This window comes from Chelonoidis abingdonii, chromosome 6 (assembly GCF_003597395.2).
Source record: "Chelonoidis abingdonii isolate Lonesome George chromosome 6, CheloAbing_2.0, whole genome shotgun sequence".
NCBI lineage: Eukaryota > Metazoa > Chordata > Testudines > Testudinidae > Chelonoidis > Chelonoidis abingdonii.
Genome location: NC_133774.1, coordinates 30,201,571 through 30,223,420, shown reverse-complemented (window position 1 = coordinate 30,223,420; position 21,850 = coordinate 30,201,571). Strand labels below are relative to the sequence as shown.

The following is a 21,850-nucleotide window of genomic DNA, read 5'->3' as shown; positions in this document are numbered from 1 at the left end:
GACCTGGCTTGATTGGTGCTGTGAAGAAGGCAGGCTTTCTCTTCCTTAGCTGGCCCAGAGCTGCTGCTATGTTCTTTCCCCACAGTGCCCTCTGGTGGGCAAAAGGCAGAACTGAAGAAGTTATTTTCTGCTGGGAGCTGGTGCTATTCTTGCGCCACAGCACCCTCTGGTGGGAAAAAGGCAGAACTGTAGCAACATTTCGGCAGAAGCTTTTTTCCGTGCAAAAAAATATCTACCGGGCTCATTAATTATGAATGTACACAGTAGCACAGAATTCCCCCTGGAGTAAGAATCTACACAGGGATAAAAGACCCACAGCATAACTGTAGCTGGCCCGGAGTCAGCTAAAAATTGTGGTCTCAGAGCTCAGGTTCCAATGAGCCTGAACAGTCTACATGGCAATTCTAAGCCTTGCCGCCTGAGCCTCACAAGCCTGAGTCAGCTGATTCAGGCCAGCTATATTTTTTTTATTTCTGTGTAGATGTATCTAGGGAGTTCCATGCTACCCCTAACTCAGAGCAGTGGCTCACTATCACAGCCTGTCTACATTACATGCTGTATTTCTGTTACCATTTTCTTATGCTTTACAGATATTGTTTCTCGGTTGTTTATACTTGCAAGATTTTAAAATGCAAACAGTAAAGCTATGAGGCACTGTGTAAGAAGAACTCTAGACATGATACCATTAAGAACTCCCACCAGTCTAGGTTGTGGCTGTTGAGTGGCCCTCAACTACACTCCTGAAGGTTGTGGGTTTGCGTCTGGCTCCATCTCATGCTGAAAGGCCAGCTCCAAAATGAGTATGTGCTCCATTGGGTTAATGCAGTGGAATATGGAATAGTTCGGAATAATAGACTGATTCCCACCCAAGAAAGCTGGTTTAGCAGGGGAGAAGTTGCCTTTGCAAGGAAGTTAACTGGTGGGATTGTGTAGTCACTTGTTGACAAAGGGGGCTAAAAGTTGTAAAAAGGCCTGGAGCTGCTCTTCTGGGTGCCATTCACTTTCCTTACACAGATGGTCCCCCAAGGAAATGGTGAGCTACTGAGGGCATTGTGGTTGGGATGTTTCGTGCATTCTATGAAAAGTGTGTCTGCGTGTGTTATATGCTTCCCAACTGCCACTTGCCTCCTGAGAGAGTTAAACGGTAAACCAGAAGGCTCACTCCTTTTGGTACGGTTCTAGGAGCAGGGTGTGTTTATGCAACTGGTGTGTCTCGGAGGTCAGCACTGGTCCTGGGAACAAGACAGATGGGCCGAGGGGCTCCATTTCTCTGCAGGATGTGCAGAGATGGTGTCCCTAGCCTCTGTTTGCCAGAAGCTGGGAATGGATCACTTGATGATAACCTGTTCTGGTCATTCCCTCTGTGGCACCTGGCATTGGTCACTGTTGGAAGATACGGTACTGGGCTAGATGGACGTTTGGTATGACCTAATATGCCATTCTTATGTTCTTATTTCTGCATTTCATAAATCAACTGTACACCTTCAACGACGCACTTCCCATATTGCAGTAAACTCCAAAGCCTGAGTTTTTAACTGAACCTTAATAACTTTTTTCAAATAGTAGAAAAAGAAAATGTAAGACTGAGACTAAAAAAAGTTAAATGTTTTCTTTACTGCTGATAGAGATTTCCTCAGCAAAGTGTGAAAATCCATGTAAAATATGACAGAATGAGTCCTGATTCCAAAAATTACTTCACTATTCTGTGAATTATTGCTGTTAATAAAAAAAAAAACAAAAAACATTCCTTCAGCAGCTAAGTAGGTACCGCATCCCAAGCACATCACTATCTAGAGCATCTCAACAGTTATCAGTACCACTACCTGAGCAAAAGTGTGGAGTGATACCTCTGCAGGGAGTGTTTAAAGAGCCATGAGTGGGATGGGAGGAATCCGAACTGATTCACAGTCAGCTCTCTTAACTGAATGGCTAATTATGAAATAATTGCAAACAAGTTAATGAATTAAGCCTCATTACACTGTTGGAAGGGATGTACTGTCGTCATTTGAGGAAAAGATGGGGAAAACTAAGACACAGAGCAGTTAAGCAGCTTGTCCAAAATGATAGAGAGAGTCACTGGGAGAGCCGGGTTTGGAACACAGAAGCAAGCTCTGTGGCCTAACGATTAATGCTTGGTCCTTCACCAAAAATTGAGTTTATTTGTTGAGGCTAGTGTGGTTGCTTTAATGAGTGTTTCTATGATCATAGCCCCAGGCTTGTTGAAACCTTTCCTAGCTGTGCAAATTGCTAACACTCTTAGATACACAGCTTGCCTCTCTGTTGCTCTAAAAGCTTCCACATTCCAAAAACAGAATCAGGAATAAAAGCAAGATACTGAGAACAAGCCACTAGCCTAGAGGGTCAACATTTGTTGCTATTAAATATCCCATTGCACTTTTTGCAAGAGTAAGGATATTGGTTCAGAAAATACTACTAAAATGTTACCATTCGCTGCCTTTGCAGGTGGAGGCAAAAAGTTGGCTTTTAAGTTCACACTGTTCATTTCAAAACCAAAAACCGGTCTGAAGTACAAAGAAAACTGGCCCCATTGATTCTGGAGAGACTATAGTGCTGTGATCAATCATATTAAAATATTCATCTGGCCCCAAAATTTGAGTCTGCACAATCTAGTTAAATGTGTTTCCAGTTGGATATGTACAGCAATTGGAAACCAAATGTGTACAGCAGTTCGAAACCACTGAATTATAGATAAGCATTTCAGTGGAATAAATGCACGGGCTATGGGATGCTAGTACAGCCAGAGCCTGCTTCCTGCCATTGCATGAACAGTGTAACACTTTCATTCAAGATCCTGAAAAACTGATTCCCACCAGGGTCTCGTGAGACTGAATGAATAATGTACCAAAATCATTTCAGCCAGTGTTCTAAAAATACAATGCACCTCAGTGCCCAGAAGGATTGGCACAGTCCATTAAAATGTTTCGATAGCTTTGTAACCCTTTCAGCCCCTGCTCATGGAGTTCTCATGGGGGCCTAGGCAGACTTGCATGGTACTACCAAAGGACAAAGGAAAAACTATGGAATCTGAGATGCTGGGGAACTGAGATTAACCCTTTGCATGCTGACATTTTCATGACTACCACCCCAGTGAATGCTTCTGAGGATATATGTGCTTGCAGCTCCAAAAGGTTCACAGAGGGATTTCCAGACATATCAAAGTAGGAAAATTATGGTCAGGAAAATTATGTTAGCAAATAAATTACATAGCACTGCACAGATCAGGCAGACTGTGGAAATAGCTATTATTTTATTAAATTGATCTTTCACTGTTAGCCTTGCACACTGAGATCGGTAGAAGAGAAGGAACAACAAATCAAATGTACATAGCAATGATAATTGGCCTTTATAGATAGCAATTCAAAGTACTGTATAAACATGAAGAGTTCAAATGTAGCTTTAAGCCAAAGCCTGCAGTAGGGGTGGGTGAGTGTGGAGGGGGATTGCCCAAATGGGAGCATTGAGAGAGTACTTCCTGCAATCAGGGCCAGTCCAGCATTTCTGCCACCCCAAGCAGCAACAACAAAAAAAAGCCATGATTGCAATTGGCAGCACTTCGGGGACGGCCCTACCACTGCCGCTTCATTCTTTGGCGGCAATTCGGCAGCAGGTCTCTTACTCTGAGAGGGAGGGAGTGACCCGCCACCAAATTGCTGCCGACGATCCGGATGTGCTGCCTCTTTCCGTTGGCTGCCCGAAGCACCTGCTTGCTGCGCTGGTGCCTGGAGCTGGCCCTGCCTGCAGTACTGCAGAGCATTGCTGGTGGTGTATCTTTTTACCAGGTACAGCATGAGTCCTACTGGCCAGTGCAGAGCCCCATCTGTGGTAGGGTTGCCAATTTTAGTTGGATGTATTCCTGGAGGTTTCCTCGCATGACATAAGGATTAATCTTTTAATTAAAGTTTAATTCCTGGAGACTCCAGGACAATCCTGGAGGGTTGGCAACACTAATCTGTGGCCCCAGCAAACCTCCACTGACATCAATGGGAGCAAAGTTCAGCTAACACTGAGCATTCTTGAAAATCCCACCCAGAGAGCTTAAGGCCTAACTATTCTGCTAATTCTGTGTGTGTCCATTTTTGAGTGCCCAATTTGAGGTCCATGGGATGGAGATGCACAGAGCCCCCCCAAATCCCACTGAAGTCAACTGAATTGCATGTGCTTGGCACCACTGAAAATTAGGCCTAGCATGTGTCAATCTGGCACCCAAACTAGTGGATATTTTTACAAACTAGCCTAAAACTCACATAGCAAATCTGTCCAGGCAGTTCAATTATTTGAACTAAGGAGTTCTTAACAGCAGCTCCTGTGTTCTTACCACTACGCAATGATGCAGAGGATCAATTATTGCCTTGCAAATGAGCATTTCCTGTAGGAAAGGGGGTTGGAGAGGGAAGAAAGATGCTGAAAATTCTCTCACAGCATGTAAATATTTTTGTCTTGAGCAAATGGAATAGCTTCAAGGTTCAGAGTGACCTATTGGTAACTGGGGCGCTTACTGATAGACTGTTTGCAATCTGTACATGAAACTACTTCTCCCTTTCTGGATTAGTTATTGTAGTGGTTCCATATAATCTGAAAAAACCTACTGTCTGCCCTTTAGCAATGAAACTCTCATTAATAGCATGAACAGCTCTTTTGTTTTGCATTTACAGTGCTGCTTTTCCCCCTCTCCTCCCTTAAAAGCTCTGCTGAGAGGAATGGATGTTTCGCCACAGGAGGTCCCCATGATAGAGCACTGCCATCATTAACATTCTGTGACATCCTCAGGGTTTTATGACTCAGACATAAAAATTCACTCTGAGCTAAAACAGGCCGACAGCAAATTTTCTTTTTACCAAATTGTAATGCAATTAGCTTTGTCGTATTTTAGTTCTGAAAGGCAGCACAAGGGGCTTTTAGTTTTGCTCCCTTAACTGAAGTTACATGAGATTTTTTTTTAAATAAGATTTGACATGATGCTAGTCCATTCTGGATTTTTTAAAGTTATGCAATGTTCTTCGGCTTTGAAAAACTGCCTATGAATGATTTGATTGGATCCGATACTCCTCTTGCTTTCACACCAGTCTAACTCCATTGCCTTCAGACCAGCTACTCCTGATTTACATGGGTGAAAGCAGGAGAAGAACTGAAGCATTGTTTGTCAGCTCTCAGGAAGCGTGGAACTTGAAGAAATGGTTTTCCCTCTTTCAGGAGAGAAGTGAGTGACCATAGACATGCTGCAGCATGTGTTTGTTTATAGCAGACTTTTGAGCTGGTGGAATGACTCAGCAGAAATAATATAGTGAAACATTCAGCAAGGGTTTTTCTGTAAGGATAATGATCGTAATTTGAAATCAAAACAAGGGAACAGACCACCAAAGTAATAGACACTCTCACAGGCAGGTGTTCAACATAATACAATAACCTTTGAGCCTGGAGCTCTTCCTTCCTTTCCGTTTTCCAGATCACCGATATAGACCTGCACTGGGGAAGCTGGATTGTATTTCATATTTGTTCACCAAACAAAATGGCACCCTGCTAGAAGAACTGATTTTGATCTCACAGTGGTGCAACTCAGGCATAAACCCACTGAAGTCAGTGGAGTTACGCTAATACAAAAAGAGGCGTGAGTCAGATCAGAATGAGGCCTAGTGCATAAGGTTTATGGGACTGAAGAAAAGTACTTTTGTTTCCTGTTCACTTACTGATAGGGTTGCCAGGTGTCTGGTTTTCGAGCAGAACACCTGGGTGAAAAGGGAATCTGGCAGCTCCGGTCAGTACTGCTGACCAGGTCATTAAAAGTCCAGTCGGCGACGGAGTGGCACTAAGGCAAGGATTCCTGCCTGCCCTGGTTCTGCACAGCTCCTGGAGGTGGACGGCATTTCCCTCCAGCTCCTAGGTGGAGACGCGGCCACGGGGGCACCGTGCACTGCCTCCACCCCAAGTGCCATCTCTACAGCTCCCATTGCCTGGGAACCGCAGCCAGTGGGAGCTGCAGGGGCAGCCTTCACGGATGTGGGCAGCACGCAGAGCCGCCTGGCCGCACCTTAGCCTAGGAGCCAGAGAGAAATGCTGGCCACTTCCAGGAGCCTCCTGAGGTAAGTGTGGCCCAGAACCTGCATCCTGAATCCTACCCACACCCCAATCCCCTATCCCAGCCCTGAGCCCCCTTCCGCACCCAAACTCCCTCCCAGAGCCCACACCCCTTCCTGCACTCCGATTCCCTCATTCCCAGCCCAGAACCCTCCCCCCACACCCATCAGCCTCACCCCAGAGCCTGCATCCCTAGCCAGAGCCCTCACCCCTCTGCACCCCAACCCCCACCCAGAGCCCCCCCCGCACCCTGAGCCCCTAATTTCTGGCCCCATCCCAGAGCCTACATCCCCAGCCTAGAGCCGATACCCCTTCCCACACCCTATCCCCCTGTCCCAACCCAGAGCCCTCTCCTACACTCAAAACCCCTCATTTATGGCCCCAGCCCAGAGCCTGCACCCCCAGCCAGAGCCCTCACCCCCACCCGCACCTGAAGCCCCTGCCCAGCCTGGTGAAAATGAGTGAGTGAGAGAGAGTGGGGGAAAGCGAGGAACGGAAGGAGGGGAGATGGAGTCAGCAGGGGGCAGGGCCTCAGAAAAGATGCAGTCAGTAGGGGCAGGGCCTTGGGAATGGGCAGGAGCTGGGCAAGGGTGTTAGGTTTTCTGCATTCGGAATGTTGGCAATCCTATTACTGGATTGTGCAGCACAGTCTCTCTAGGAGCTGTTAGCTCAGCTGGCTGTATGTAGCATGAGGCAAGCAACGCTGCATCAGTTTGTTCAAGTGGTCCATGTTTTTAAGGTTATTTTTGCAACCATAAGGGCCAAAAGCTTCTTTAAAAAAAAAAAATGAAACTGAAATTCTGCAGCATAGCTCCATTGCAAGGAGTGGATTCCATAGAAAATTCTTCAGCCACTGAGTCAGCAAGACTCAGCTAATTATTCTTAATAAATCATTTAAAAAAAGGAGACATCATAATATACAGATAATTTGCAGAAAGTCATGCAAACTTTTCAAGGCTTATCCAAATAGAAATGCATCACCAAACTTTTTGAAATGTGCTGATAGCTAATTTGCATCTGTATGGTGTTTAGATGTGCTTGTAATTATTAGAACAGGGAGCACTGGCTCTTGGGAATCTGAAAAGACAGGAAACAGGAAGGAGTGGGGAGGAGTTGAGGAGGCTGAGCGAGAGCTACAGAATGTGCAGCAGCAGCTTAGTAAAGGGGTTTCCACTGTAAAAATAAAGTCCTGTTGAAGCTTGTTAGTACCTTGCCTGCTTTATACAACATGTCAGAACTTTTAACTACTCGGCCATTAATTTGCAGCAGCAATCAAACTCACATGGAGCTTTTCATCTTCTAAGCACTTCAGAACGTTTAGTGCTATTAATTAAATTGCACAACAGTCCTGTCAGGCAAGCAAGCAAGCATTCTAATTTACTCATCAAGTAATATTATTAGTTGTCATGGCAGCATTTTACAAATAGGGAAACTGAGGCAAAGTGAGTTTAAGAGATTTAAGGTGTCCCAAGGCTATGGAGAGGTAGCACTGGTATGATTTATGTAGTTTTGGTACCAGTATTTCTATTTCAAGTAGGGGTGTGATTCTTTTTTACCTGAATAGTAATTTCAGTACAACCCCCAGTGTAGACACAGTTTTACTTGTACCAGTATATCTCATTCCACTTCCTGTGTGGTACCAATATAGCTGCATCCATAATGGTTGTACCACCTTAATTGTACCAGTACAGTTTAAAAACTACAACTTTTGTGTGTCAACAGGGCCTGTGTCAGAGCTGAGGTCAGTACGTGTGAATTTTTGGGGCTGAGAACTGTTCTCAGATCATTCTGTCACTTTTTCCACTTTAAGGTTTAGAAGCCTTGGCCCAGATACTGCAGGTGGATGGACGTTTAAGCCCTTGAGGCAGACTCCCGGTGGCCACAGGGATCTGCTTATATAGATGCAACTGCAGGGGGGTGGGGTCCTTGGCTGGCTGCAGTGTGTTTATAGGGAGAGAGAATTGCAGATGCCCATGCCCAAAATCCATTTTGTTAGAGAGATTAAGGCTTTGTCTACACTGGTCTTTCGTCAGTTAAACTTTTGTCATTCAGGGGTGTGAAAAAAACACACCCCTGAACAACAAAAGTTTTACCGACGAAAAGCGCCGATGTGAACACTGCTTTGTTGGTGGGAGAGCTCTCCTGCCAACAAAGCTACTGCCACTCATTGGGGATGGAAGTTTTTGTCGGTCAGAGAGGTCTCTCCTGCTGCCAAAGAGCGGCTACACTGTGCACCTTTTAACCACACAGCTGTAGTGGTACATCGGTGTCGCTAAAAGGTGCGTAGTGTAGCATAGCCTAAGAGAATATACACTAATGCTGTGGTATCTACTGGGTTTCTGTGAGCATAAAAACGTGGGTGGCTGCCACACAGCATTTTCCTGACTAAAACCCTTAATGAGGACAATTACTGGTTTGAGGCATGCAGAGCCTGGAAATTACAATGAAGGGTAAACAAGTTTTGTATTGCCATCACAAAGAGACCCTGAGGAACATTAAACCAGGATTATTCCCATAATCGTGGTTAGCATGCGTGAGTGTTTGTACTAAAGTGAAACAATGCACATAGTTTCTTGCAACCATTGATGTAGAACCATTTTCAAGGTGGCATTATGGGAAGAGGGAAATGTACTGCCTTTTCTGTGAACTTTTTATTTTATTTTCTGTTTAGTCTAATCTACATATGATTAATGTTTGCAAGCTCTCTAGACCAGTGTTTCTCAACCCACGGCCCAATTAGCACACAGCGTGGTGGGGTCTGGGTTCCCAGCTGCCCAGCCTGGTGGGGTTGGCATTGCCGGCCCACCCTGCATGGGAGGGTCCAGGGGTTGAGGCTGCCATCCGGCCCTGTGGGGTTGGGGGGTCTGGAGACTGGGGTGGCCTGTGGCCCCACGGGGTCCAGGGCAGCCGGCCAGCCCCACGAGGTCATGGGTCCGGGGCACTGGCTGGCCCCATGGGGTCAGGGGTCCAGGGCTGCCGGCCCACCCTGCAATGTCCAGGGCTCACAGCTAGCCCCGTGGGGTTTGGGGAAGCTGCACAACCGGGTCCAGGGTGGGCAGCCAGCTGGTCCCGCACAGCTGGGGTCCGGGCTGCTGCTCCCCTGCCACCTAGCCGCTGCAGTCCAGGTACAGTAACTCATCACTTAATGTTGTAGTTATGTTCCTGAAAAACGCGACTTTAAGCTAAACAAAGTTAAGCGAATCCAATTTCCCCATAAGAATTAATATAGATGAAGGGATTAGATTCCACAGAAATTTTTTTCACCAGACAAAAGACATATACATACACACACACACACACACACACGCATAGTATAAGTTTTAAACAAACAATACTGGTACACAGTGATGATGATTGTGAAGGCCTGGTCTACGCTACGCGTTTAAACTGATTTTAGCAGCGTTAAACCGATTTTAACGCTGTACCCGTCCACACTGTGAGGCCCATTATATCGTTATAAAGGGCTTTTTAAATCGGTTTCTATACTCCTCCCCAACCAGAGGAGTAGCACTAAAATTGGTATTACCATATCGGATTATATTAGGGTTAGTTGGCCGCAAATCGACGGTATTGGCCTCCGGGCGGTATCCCACAGTGCACAACTGTGACTGCTCTGGACAGGAATCTGAACTCGGATGCAGTGGCCAGGTAAACAGGAAAAGCCCCGCAAACTTTTTAATTTCATTTCCTGTTTGCCTAGCATGGAACTCTGATCAGCACGGGTGGCGATGCAGTCCCAAATCCAAAAAGAGCTCCAGCTATGGACATACAGGAGACACTGGATCTATCGCTATGGGAGACAAATCTCTTATCACAGCTCCGTTACAGAAGACGAAATGGCCAAAGCTTTGAAAAATCTCCGCTACACAGTCTGCTGACAGCTAACGGAAGCCTAAGTAATGACGCTCGTGGAGGGAGGGGAGTCTGAGGACTCCAACTACCCACAGTCCCCAGCAGTCTCGAAAAATATTACATTTGGCTGAGTCCAGCTGTAGTACAACACATTGTCGGTGTTTCAGGTATAGCTCTACATTTACTCCCCTCCCACGTAAGAGAAGGAAAGAATCATTTCTTGACTTCTTTCATGCACCTATGTCTACTGATGCTGCTGTAGAGCGATGCTACGGTATGAAGAGCAGTATCTGCTCCCTCCCTCTGGTGGCAGATGGATGGTGCAGTGGATGCTAGCCGTCCTTATATCAGCGTGATCTCTGCTGCCTCAGTGAGCTGCCAGGGCGCCGGGTAAAATAGGAAGACTCCGTCATTCCAGTAGATGGTAAGATGCTTAGACCTCCTCTCGTAGCAACTGGGGCTGAGCTCCATCAGCCCCTTCCTTCCTGTGTAAAGAAAAGCTTCTGTGCCCTGGACTCCTCCCTGCACTGCTAATTCTGCCTGACTGTCATAGCAGCAGATGCGGGCTCCTCTCCCACACCCTTAATGTTCTACCTGGACTTCATGCAGCGGGAGGGCCCCTATTTTATCTCACTAACAAGTCACTGTTTCTTATTCTGCATTCTTTATAACTCATGACACAAATGGGGACACTGCCATGGTAGCCAGGAAGGTTGGGGAGAGGGAAGCAACGTGGGTTGTTGCAGGGCAACCCTGTGAATGCATGAAGCTCATTCTTGGGATCGACATGGACAGCTTCTTGATACACTGGTCTCTATACACTTGCCCATATTCTAGCAAGACTGACTCTATTTATTATATACTAAAAGACTGGGGAGTCATTCCCATTTTGCCTTGTGCCTGACCTCAGCAGGCACTCATGATAGCAGCAGACAGTACAGAACGACAGATAACCATCATCTCATGCCAATTCAATGGCAGCAGCATACGAACAACTATAACGCTCTTGTTATCATGCAAAGCAAGGAATGCTGCTGTGTAGCACTGCAGTATGCCTGTCGCGCATCAGTAGACATGTACAGTAAAGAAAAAAAAAAGCTAAACAGGCTCCAGTTGCCTGCTAGCGATCTGCCCATCAATCAGGAAAGCCCTGAATTGTTGCTTTCCCAGAGGAAGGAATGACTGACGACATTTACCCAGAACCACCCGTGACAATGATTTTTGCCCCATCAAGGACTGAGATCTCAACCCAGAATTCCAAGGGGCGGGGGAGACTGCGGGAACTATGGGATAGCTACGGAATAGCTACCCACAGTGCAACGCTCCGGAAATCGACGCTAGCCTCGGACCATGGACGCACACCACCGAATTATTGTGCTTAGTGTGGCCACGTGCACTCGACTTTATACAATCTGTTTTACAAAACCGGTTTATGTAAAATCGGAATAATCCTGTAGCGTAGACGTACCCGAAGTTGGTTGAGGTGGAGGAGTCAGAGGGTGGGATATTTCCCAGGGAATGCCTTATTGCTAAATGATGAACTAGCAAGTGGCTGAGCCCTCAAGGGTTGACTCTCACTCTCTACAAGGCAGCAGGAATGGAGGAAGGGGAGAGATCATCGCAGACAGAGACACACACCGTGTGTGTGTGAGAGAGAGATGCTCATTTCCCCTTTAAGGATGCTGACCCTACTCTTAAGAACACTGCCTTGTTAATTAGATCAGCTTGCTGAGACCACAGCTACTGCCAGCAAGCTTCCTCCGTCCTGAGCTCTGTTGTGTGTCTTCCTGCTCTATGGAAGATGGGGTAAGCAGGGTGTGGGGGGAGGGGGACACCCTGACATTAGCCCCCCTCTTTCTCCTCTCCCCCTGCAGCAAGCAGAAGTCTCCAGGAGCAACTCCAAGGCAGAGGGTAGGAGCAGCAGGGGTGGGGGGAGACAGCTGAACTGCCCGGCAATTGATAGCGTGCTGGGCTGCTGCAGCACAGGGAACTTAGGGAAGCGGGAAGCTGATAGGTGCTTGCCAATCCACCCTGGTTCCTGCTAGCTGCAATGGGCTGCTCTTCCTGCAAGCAGCGGACAAAGCAGGCGGCTACCAAACGATCAGCAGCGTAACAACGAAACAACATTAACGACTTTAAGTGAGGAGTTACTGTAACACATTGTGGGCTGCATAAATAAGTTGAGAACCATGGCTCTAGATCCATCAACAAAAGATCCTTATTGATTTATCTGACAGTACGTCACTGAGGATAGTGCAGTCAGGTTCAGTCTGAAATATTAAATGAAATCAGCTAGCTACCAGCACTTAACCTGAAAGGGTCTCATGTCAAGGCACACCAGCTCAGGTGAACCTAAAATCAAATACTAACCAAAAGAAAGAAGCATACCAGTCTAGTAAGTGTTAGATTGCTTTGAACCTGGGAAGAGAAAAAGAACACTGATGATAAATATCAAGGTGATAGGCACCTTATTACATAGATTACATCAGAGGTTCTCAAACTGAGGTACAGGTGACGCCCTCCGGGGGAGGGGATGCTGAATGCATTCACGAGAGGAAGCGGGGAGGGTGAGAAGCTCTAGAGAAAAAAACTTACGGCGCACATTTTACTCACAGCAATAAATAACTGGCAAAGCTGATTCCTCCAGACATAGCAGGTCCTCAGACAGACCTGTGCATTTGACTGTAGGTGGTACTGTGCATTTTGACAAATTTCTGTTAACCTTGCACAGTATTATACAAAGCCGTTGCCACCTGTACGTTAATCCATTTGCTACATCACGGTGTGCATGTTTAATTGTAAGTATCAACCACAGTCGCAGTTTTGGTTTTGCTCTTATTACAGTGGATTGTTGGCTCTATTTTGAATCAATGCATTTCTGTTTGTAATACTTAGTGACAGTTACATGTTGATTTTTTTTTTATCAGTATATCTACTTGTGTGGCTGGGACATAAACTACACTACAGACAAAACATAATGGGGGCATGATCAAATATGTTTGAGAACTACTGGATTAGATGATAAGAAAACTCTTGGGTTGGGAACAGAATTACAAAATTATCATCAGTTTCACAGCAAACAAATGGGATGCCACAAAGAGAAGATGTTATGCTTCAAGTGGAAATAAATATCAAAGGCAGATGAGTACTTAAGAAATAAAGAAACTATATCAAACTAGCTAGAGAGAGAATCAGGCCCCTCACTTTTAAATCTAAAAGACTTTCTGAGCTCAAATAGGAAGCTAGAATTAAAAAGAAAGGCCAGTTAATGCCCTCCATGGGAATTCTGCCCAATGTAGTTCTCCATTGTTCAGCAAAATCATTGACATTTCAATACAGCACTACATTTTGAGTGCTTTCAACCCCTTTGAGCCACTCTTAATCAGTTTCCTCATGCTCTGGTTTATCTATGTCACTCTGGTTATGATTTGTCCAGTTCCTGAAAAGCTGGTTGGTGCCATAAGCGCAGGTTTCCTCCGGGACCTGGGAGTGCTCAACCCCCTGCTCCACCCCAGGTCCTGCCACCTGACTCTTTCCCCCAAGCTCCACCCCTGCCCCGCCTCTTTCCCAGCTCTTGCCACCCAGTTCCTCCCCCTCCCCTGAGCATGCCCTGTTCCTGCTCCTCCCCCTTCCTCCCAGAGCCTCCTGCACCACCACAAAACAGCTGACTGTGGTAGGTGGAAGGTGCTCGGGGGTGAGGAGCAAACTGGCTGCCAGTGAGTACTAAGCACCCACTAATTTTTTCCCATGGGTGCTTCAGCCCTGGAGCATGGAGTTGGCCCCTATGATGAGTGTAATTTTTTTTCAAATGTTGGTTCCTGGAGTCACGATATGGTCTGTCTCCAGTTTCATAGTATCTTTCATGATTCTTCATGCAACAATACCAAGTAGAATTCTTCAGATTTATACATAATAAAATTATAAAGATACTACATTAGGTCTGGATTCAGCAAAGCACTTGAATGCATGCTTATCTTTAAGCACCTGATTAAGTCCCGTTGGAATCAATACAATAAAATGTTATTCTTTGATACATAAGAATGAACACACTGGGTCAGACCAAGGGTCAATCCAGCCCAGCATCCTGTCTGCTGACAGTGACCAATGCCAGGTGCCCCAGAGAGAGTGAATCTAACAGGCAATGATCAAGTGATCTTTCTCCTGCCATCCATCTCCACCCTCTGACAAACAGAGTCTAGGGACACCATTCCTTACCCATCCTGGCTAATAGCCATTAATGGACTTAACCTCCATAAATTTATCCAGTTCTCTTTTAAACCCTGTTATAGTCCTAGCCTTCACAACCTCCTCAGGCAAGGAGTTCCACAGGTTGACTGTGCGCTATGTGAAGAAGAATAGAGGTGAACTTTGCATGTGTTTAAGTGCTTTTCTGATCTGAATCGAGGCCTGGGAGTGCTATGCTTTTCTCTTTGTAATATTTTATAGGATCCAGATTAACCTTTGTGTCAACAGTGAATACTTTTGTAATTAAAGTAGTTAAGCCACTTATAAGTAAAATCTGTATCCTTCACCCATTCTGCTTGCTTTCTTACTATTTTGCCTAATGCCATTGGTCAGGAACAGATTAATTTACATTCAAAACATTGGGCCTGATTGATATTGCTACCAGATCAGAATTTTACACTTACTTTGCATAGGGAAAAATTACTACCTCAGGTGCAATCCAGGAGGAAGTCACAGATTTGTAGATTTTAAGGCCAGAGGGGTCTATTACATTCATCTAGTCTGAGCTCCTACATAACATAGGGCATAGATTTCACTCAGTGAATTCCTCCTTTTAGCCCAGTAATGTGTGGTTGAACTAGAGCATGTTTTTAGAAAGACATTTAATCTTGATTTTTAAGACTCCAAACACTGGAGAATTTGGTAATTTGCTTCAATGATCAATTGCCTTCACTGTTAAAAATGTGCATGTTTATTTCATTTGAAATTCACTAACTTCAACTTCCAGCCATTGGATCTTGTTATGCCTTTATCTGTAGGATTAAAAAGTCATCTTAATCAGAAATATTCTCCATATACAGGTTACTAGAGATCATGGTATAGCCCTCATGGTTTCACAGAGAGCTCTAGACTAAAAAGACACACACAGAGATACATTTTGCAGTCCAATATCTCGTCTCTGGGTGCCTGAGCTAATAACTCCACCCTGTCTCAAAAACAACCAGTAAGACTGCTCTTATTTTCTTCCACTAACTAACCATAAAGACACAAACTCATGATGGAACATAACCCATGACTTGACTATTGGATGTGTGATATACAGTTTTGTAAAAAAGGGGATATTCAGCCCAGTGTTCTGGTGTCCCAAACGAAGATTTAATATAACACTAAATCTTAATGGGAAATAACTATCAGGAGCAATGGAACTTTTGAGAAACAAAGATCTTGTTTTTGTGAAGTGAAACAATGAAGAATGAAATGTGAGAACAATAGACAACATCCACTATATAAGCAGAATGTTTCTCAAAACTTTCTACGATGTGTCAACCTAGCATGAACAATAACTTGTTTTCTCTGTTATTTCTCCTTCCTAACCAGTTGCTGTGGGATTGCAGAACACGTTTCTATTAAAATCAGGGGTCGGCAACCTCTGGCACGTGGCTTGCCAGGGTAAGCACCCTGGTGGGCTGGGCCAGTTTGTTTACCTGCCCTGTCCACAGGTTTGGCTGATCGCGGCTCCCACTGGCCGCGGGCAGCCCCCATTGGCCTGGAGCGGTGAACCGCGGCCAGTGGGAGCCGCGATCAGCTGAACCTGCGGACGCGACAGGTAAACAAACTGGCCCGGCCTGCAGGGTGCTTACCCTTCAAGCCGCGTGCCAGAGGTTGCCAACCCCTGTATTAAATGTTTGTGTTAGTCTTTAAGAAACTGAAATATAATCAAGATGCATTCTATACAGGGAATTAAAGGAGGAAAGGGTGGAAATTTCAAATGTGCTCAGCAGTGGCCTTACTGAAGTCAGTGGGCATTTTATCATGAAGAGCAAAGTGAAGTCAATGCTAAGTGCTTTATCAAACTCCACCCAAAATACTTGTCTTGCTTCTTTATAAATAACTTTTCTTGCTTTTCTTCCTCAGGGCTCTTCCTGCAATGATGCATTGGGTCCGAACTCAGAAACCAGGAGAAAGTGGTATCAATATTATCACTGCTGATTTTGTAGAACTTGGTGACTTTATCAGCACTGTCATAAAACTCAACTATATCCTGGATGAAGGCGAAGCTGATACTACTTGATACTACTGCAATATATTTGTTGTTCATTGAGTAGATTTAAAAAGAAAACCCAATTGTATTAAAAAAAAATATCTTGTAACACACAGATCTTCCTATAACACTGAATCTCTGAGGTGTTTAGGGCAGTAGTGGGTGGGCAAAGAGAAATGTTTTCGTTGGTTATTATAATTTTCTACCTTAATAAACCCTCATGTTTTTCATTTGAAGAGCAAAACAGGATTTCTTTAGTGGTCGACTAGAGAAAGCCACTTGCACATTTTCCACAAAGTACCAAATATAATTTCTGTGTCTTACTTCTAAGGTTATTAATAGTGCCAAGCAATTTGCTGTATGCAGACTGGAGGCACGTATAATGCCCTGTGTCTGCACAGGGAATTCCCACTGACATGAATGTTTTGCTGCAGACTGAGGGCAGCATATGACCCTAACGTTTTAATTCAATGCACTTCATCTGTTAGGTGGCTTAACTGATTACATTCATTGGCGGTCATCAGTTTATTCGCCTTTGGGGAATAAATTCAATATAAAGTCATGCCTGCAACTCTTGTATCATCAGCAGACAGCAAATATTCAGAACCATAGTCTGTAGCCTTTGCAGAATATGGGCCAAATCCTGATCACCTTCTCACCTGGGGTTGGATTGTCAGAAGTGCTGTGCGCTTGCTGAAGTCAAAAAGTGTGCAGCATTGGCCTAACTCTAATCCCATCACAGCCAGTGGGAGTTTTACCATGGACTTCAGAAGGAGCAGAGTTAAGGCAATGCTGAGCACTTTTAAAAATCCCTCCCATGAGAAGTCCCACTCATGGGTCTGATTTAAAGCCCATTGAAGTCAATGGGAGGCTTTCCATTCATCAGCTTTGGACCAGGCCCTAATTCAGTAGAATTACTCAAGTGAGTAGGATGAGCAGGATTTGACCTCATCTATAGAAATTTACTTTCTGCAGGAATAAATCAATACAGACGAAACATTGACTTGTTTAATATGAAGGGGTAGTATCAAGTTCTCTTTAAGGCAGCTATAAACACAGAACAACAGTTTTCTGCTGATGAAAAAATTGGTGCCAATTCAACAGTGAAAACTTGCTCTGTTAAAGAGTGGAACAGTTCAATGAGTAGCAAATAACATTAATCTATGGTCCTTTCATTCATGTGAAATAATAAATCATGACAAGAGGTTTAGTATATCTGCTATTACAACAGCAGACCCTCCAGTCCCCCTACTCTTAATGAAACATATATTACTCTAATAGGTGAAAAAGTTGATGAGGTATAAAAGAAAATGAGAGCAGAGTCATTGTATGGTTTCAACAACTCACAGTTGAAAATTACTTGAGTTAATCATATATACTGATGTGCATGCAGACAATGGAGGAAAGCAGAACATTTAGTAAAATTTGTACAAATCATATGGACTCCAGAGTAGTACAAGGGGAAATTGCTCATTGAAGTATCATAGTTTAAATTTAAAAGGGTGAGAGTTAAGGTGGTATCCTTATTCAGTCGAAGTCCCCTTGATATCAATGGAAGTTGCTTGAGTAAGGCCTAAGGATGGTTTTATTTGGCCCTTACTAATTTCCATTAAGTGATTAAAATCTGAGGAATAGAAACTGCAAATGCAATGTTCTGAGGTTATGAAAATGGCGTCACCAGGAAGGGATATTTTTTCATTAACAAAGTAGTGGAATAAAAGGTACACTCACTGGTATTTTATATTTAGATGTTGTGCCAGTGTGTGTCTATGCATGTATGTGTGCAGAAAAGGCACATATATATTGTCTGTATGTACACAATACAAAGACATGCACACACAGAACTGTGCCCTCATTTTTAGCTATAGGTATATATACAGGTTAAAAGAATGTAGAAAGTAAATTTACAACTACTTCTTCATTAACCATTCCTGTGTGTCAATTAGGGCTATGAGAACCAGTCACAATGGAACCTCAAAACCGGGCCAGTTTGGTTTCTTTACTAACCCAAAACTTGACCAAAACATTTGCCGGGGTTCACAAACACTGTCTCTTCCCATAGGAGATGGAGGACGCTATGGTTTTCACACAAAGCCAGACAAAACTCAGTAGGTTCTGATGAACGTAGTTTTCAGTTTCCAGATTCTCTCAAAGGAAAATTCAACAGATGAGAGCTACGAGTTGAAATGTAAAAGTGAGTTTTGCCGAATCCCGTGCAAACTGAAACTGCCACATTTTGCACAGTTCTCAAGGCAGTGCCTTTCCTTTGAACAGGGTGTCTGGTGATATAAATCTACAACTTGTTTGCTTACTTATTGGAGATATGGTTTAAGAAGCTATTTTCATAATTATTTCAGTGAGCCAGATTGCTTTTTTTTCCCTCAATGTCTTCTGTCATTTTTCAGTTATTTAAATGTGGGCAAAGTATTTTAACTGCATATAAATATTGTGTGTTAAAAAAAAATTAAAAATCTGAGCATTGCAAACATCTTTAGGGTGAGCAAAGAAAAAAGACTAATTTGCTTTTATTTTGTGATTGGGTTTCTGTTATAACCCACCGAGAGGCACAATGTTGATTTCCTCTTGGAAACCCTGAGTCAAGCACACATAAAATGCCACAGGGGTTTCATTTATATAAATAGTACTGAAAACAAGTGTTTCGATGTATTTAAGAAAAAAAGTATATATAAATATAACTATGTTGTATCTTGAGCTTATTGGCGTTGTTAAAATGTTTGCTTAGCGTTAGTTGTGTCCTATTTGTTGTTTGGGTACTGGAAAATAAAAGCAAAGCAAAAAAATCCTCTGCAAAGATAGGGTAATAAACAAATAATGTAGTTTCTCCATTAGGGTAGGAGAGGGAAGGGATCTTTCTACTGTTAGCTAAATGCACAAAAAAACCTTGTCGGATAAATGACATTTTCATTCAGCTGTTAATCTCCTTCCCAATGAAGAAGAACAGAATTTAATGGCAAGGGCTGTGGATAAACAAATTTGCTTTAACTGTTATCAGGGAGGGAATAGAGTAACATGTTCAGTTTGCTAGGCTGTGATGGACAAAAATCTTAATCCTGCCATCCTAACAGGCAGAGTTTCCATTGTTGTTCTTGTAGGATGCTCATCAAAAAACCAAACAAACCAGAAAGGAAGTGTGCGATACAACTGGATCATTTTAGGGCTTGTCTGCACAGGGAGTTATTTCAGAATAGCTATTCCCAATTAACTCCATGTGTGGATGCTTATATTCCAGCATGAGTGTCTTATTCCACAATAGCTTAATCCATGCAGCCCTCTTATTCCAGAGTAATAGCGACTACCCATGGAATTAATCAGGAATGATTAATCTGCTTTAACTTCTCACTTTCACTTACTCTGTATTAATTTTCATGTGTAGACAAGTCCTTAGAGCCCAATCTCGCCATCTGTATGGAGGCAAAATTGACTTGAACATTAAATTTGTCTGCTTAAGAACTCCAGAATTGGGTCCTAGTACTTTCCATTGTTTGACATACCCTGCTTTCGTTTTTCTGCACACGTACCACATGGAATCCTATATCGGAAATAATGACTGTAATCTACTCATAAGAGCAAAAACCCCATCTAAGATACTGGGCATCATAATTTTTCCATCTGTTGCATTTTGCATCCTTCACTGTCTTTTGGAGCTAGCAATGTTAATTCGTGGGCTAGCATCACATTGTCTTTTTTCTCCTCTTGTACACATTTAACCACTTGTGTCTCTAGGCTAGTGTGTACATGTCAAGTATATGAATCTTTCGAGTGTTCTGACACGGCTACTTAATGTTTTCTTTCAGTCAAGTCTGCAAAAATTACCTATCACAACAGAGCACCACATAAATTAAAGAGCTTAAAGGCACCAGATGCTCAGCTGGTGTAAATCGGTATAGCTCCAATCATTTTTTGGGGCTATCTTGATTTATACCTCATGAGGATTTGGCCCACTGATTTCATGCCAGTGTACTCATTGTCTTCAGTGAAGTTATTTCTGACTTACACCAGTGTAAGTGAGATCAGAATCAGCCCAAAGGGTCCAAATTCTGTTCAGTTTTCATCAGTGAACCCCCCATTAAAGCCAACTGAAGTATTAATAGTAATTAAATCAATGATATTGCAACTGATGTAACTGCAAGTAGAATTTGCCAAGGTATTTTTATAGGTGTAATTTACACATACATTCTGCCATTTAAAATGATCATAGTGTTCATTTCTGTAAAGGTATGTACAATATGTGTGCGTACCTCCTGAATGCAGAGTCAAATCCTACTGTCAAAACAACTCTATTGGCTTCAGAGGAGTTACTGCAGATTTACAATGGCATAATCAGGAGCAGAAATTGACCAGTGTGTGGTATATGATGTGAAAGGAAATAAAAAATTCCGAAGACTAGCTGAGAAATAGAAACAAAGAGAAGTCTATTGAGAACATATCTCTAGTGGTTTTCATTGTGAATACAATGCATGGAGTGATGAGCATTGCCATCTTAAATGGGCTATATGCAGATTCAAGCATTCAGCTAACACCATTTTAGACCGCTAAACTCCTTTTCAGTGAAGTAAAAGCTAATAGTTTATATGATGTGTTTGCCATATTTCACTGGTAGCTTCTGTGTTATATACAGTTGTCAACATTGTTCTGAACTGTACGTTTACCCACTGACAACGATAAAATATGCTGTAGAGTATGTAAAATGTATTGATGACCACTTTCTTGGAGTTAAGTGATTTTTCTCTATTATTATTTACTTGTTTATTACTGTGCTGCTGTTTAATAGGTACTGGCTACGTGTGTGTGTGTGTGTGTATGTGTGTGTGTATGTATGTATGCGTGTGTGGGGGTGGGGGTTGTGTATAAAATGTGAGAAAGAACTTATCCTAAAGGAAAAGGGCAGTCATGGTACCTGCCTTAATGTAGCTACATTATTTTGATAAGTCCCATAGTTATGAGTTCGGGTTTCAAAACAAGTTGTGTGGTTTCTGAATGCTTTTTCTTGAACTGGGTTGTTTTACTTTTTAGAGGGAGTTGAACTTACTTGGCGCTCATTTAAAAGCTGATAAGGATTAGCACATTTTTATGATCAAATTAGCTATACACAAATATCAAGACCTAGTGTGACGTCTATTGGCCAGATCATTCCCTCAGATATACACTCACAACTCTTATTTATATCATGGGGAATTGGACACATCTAATGGAGAGCATGTAATTTGCACTGTATTTTAGTGTAGCTATGACACTAAGGGCAAAATTTTCCAAGGTACTTCAGCAGTGGGTGGGGAAATACCTGGGTGCTGGATAATACTGAGAATGTCCTCTGGTGGAATATGACTGTGAGTTCAAAGTTTGAAACCTGCCCCGGGATCAGGGTTCATTCCACATGTTGAAGAGGGAGGTTAGGGACAGGCAGGTACTCAGGCCAGTCCTGCCCATTGACATCATTCTGCTGTCTTGAGTGATTACAGCTTTCAGTAAGAAGGGATATAATGTCCAACAGGCCAGAGTTGAAAGGTTTTATGCTCTAAGAAAGAAGGGAAGCGTCAGTACTTTCTACTACACAGAAATATGATGATCACCCAACCATGTCTCCTCACCAATCAAATACAGTTTCCCCTTCCTGTTTCTGCCTGCAGCACCTCTCCTTGATGTTAAGGGAGAGTGTGT

The 21,850-nt window shown here is 43.5% G+C and overlaps 1 protein-coding gene across 1 annotated transcript in view; it reads left to right on the top strand.

Annotated features, from left to right (window-relative positions):
- Positions 1-20,991, top strand: part of PLCXD3 (phosphatidylinositol specific phospholipase C X domain containing 3) — a 156,218-nt gene extending 135,227 nt beyond the window's left edge. Inside the window, exon 3 of the mRNA XM_032802645.2 lies at positions 16,045-20,991. Within this exon, the coding sequence (XP_032658536.1) occupies positions 16,045-16,201 (157 nt within the window). The 3' untranslated portion in view covers positions 16,202-20,991. The remainder of the gene's footprint in view (positions 1-16,044) is intronic.
- Positions 20,992-21,850: the final 859 nt, after the last annotated feature.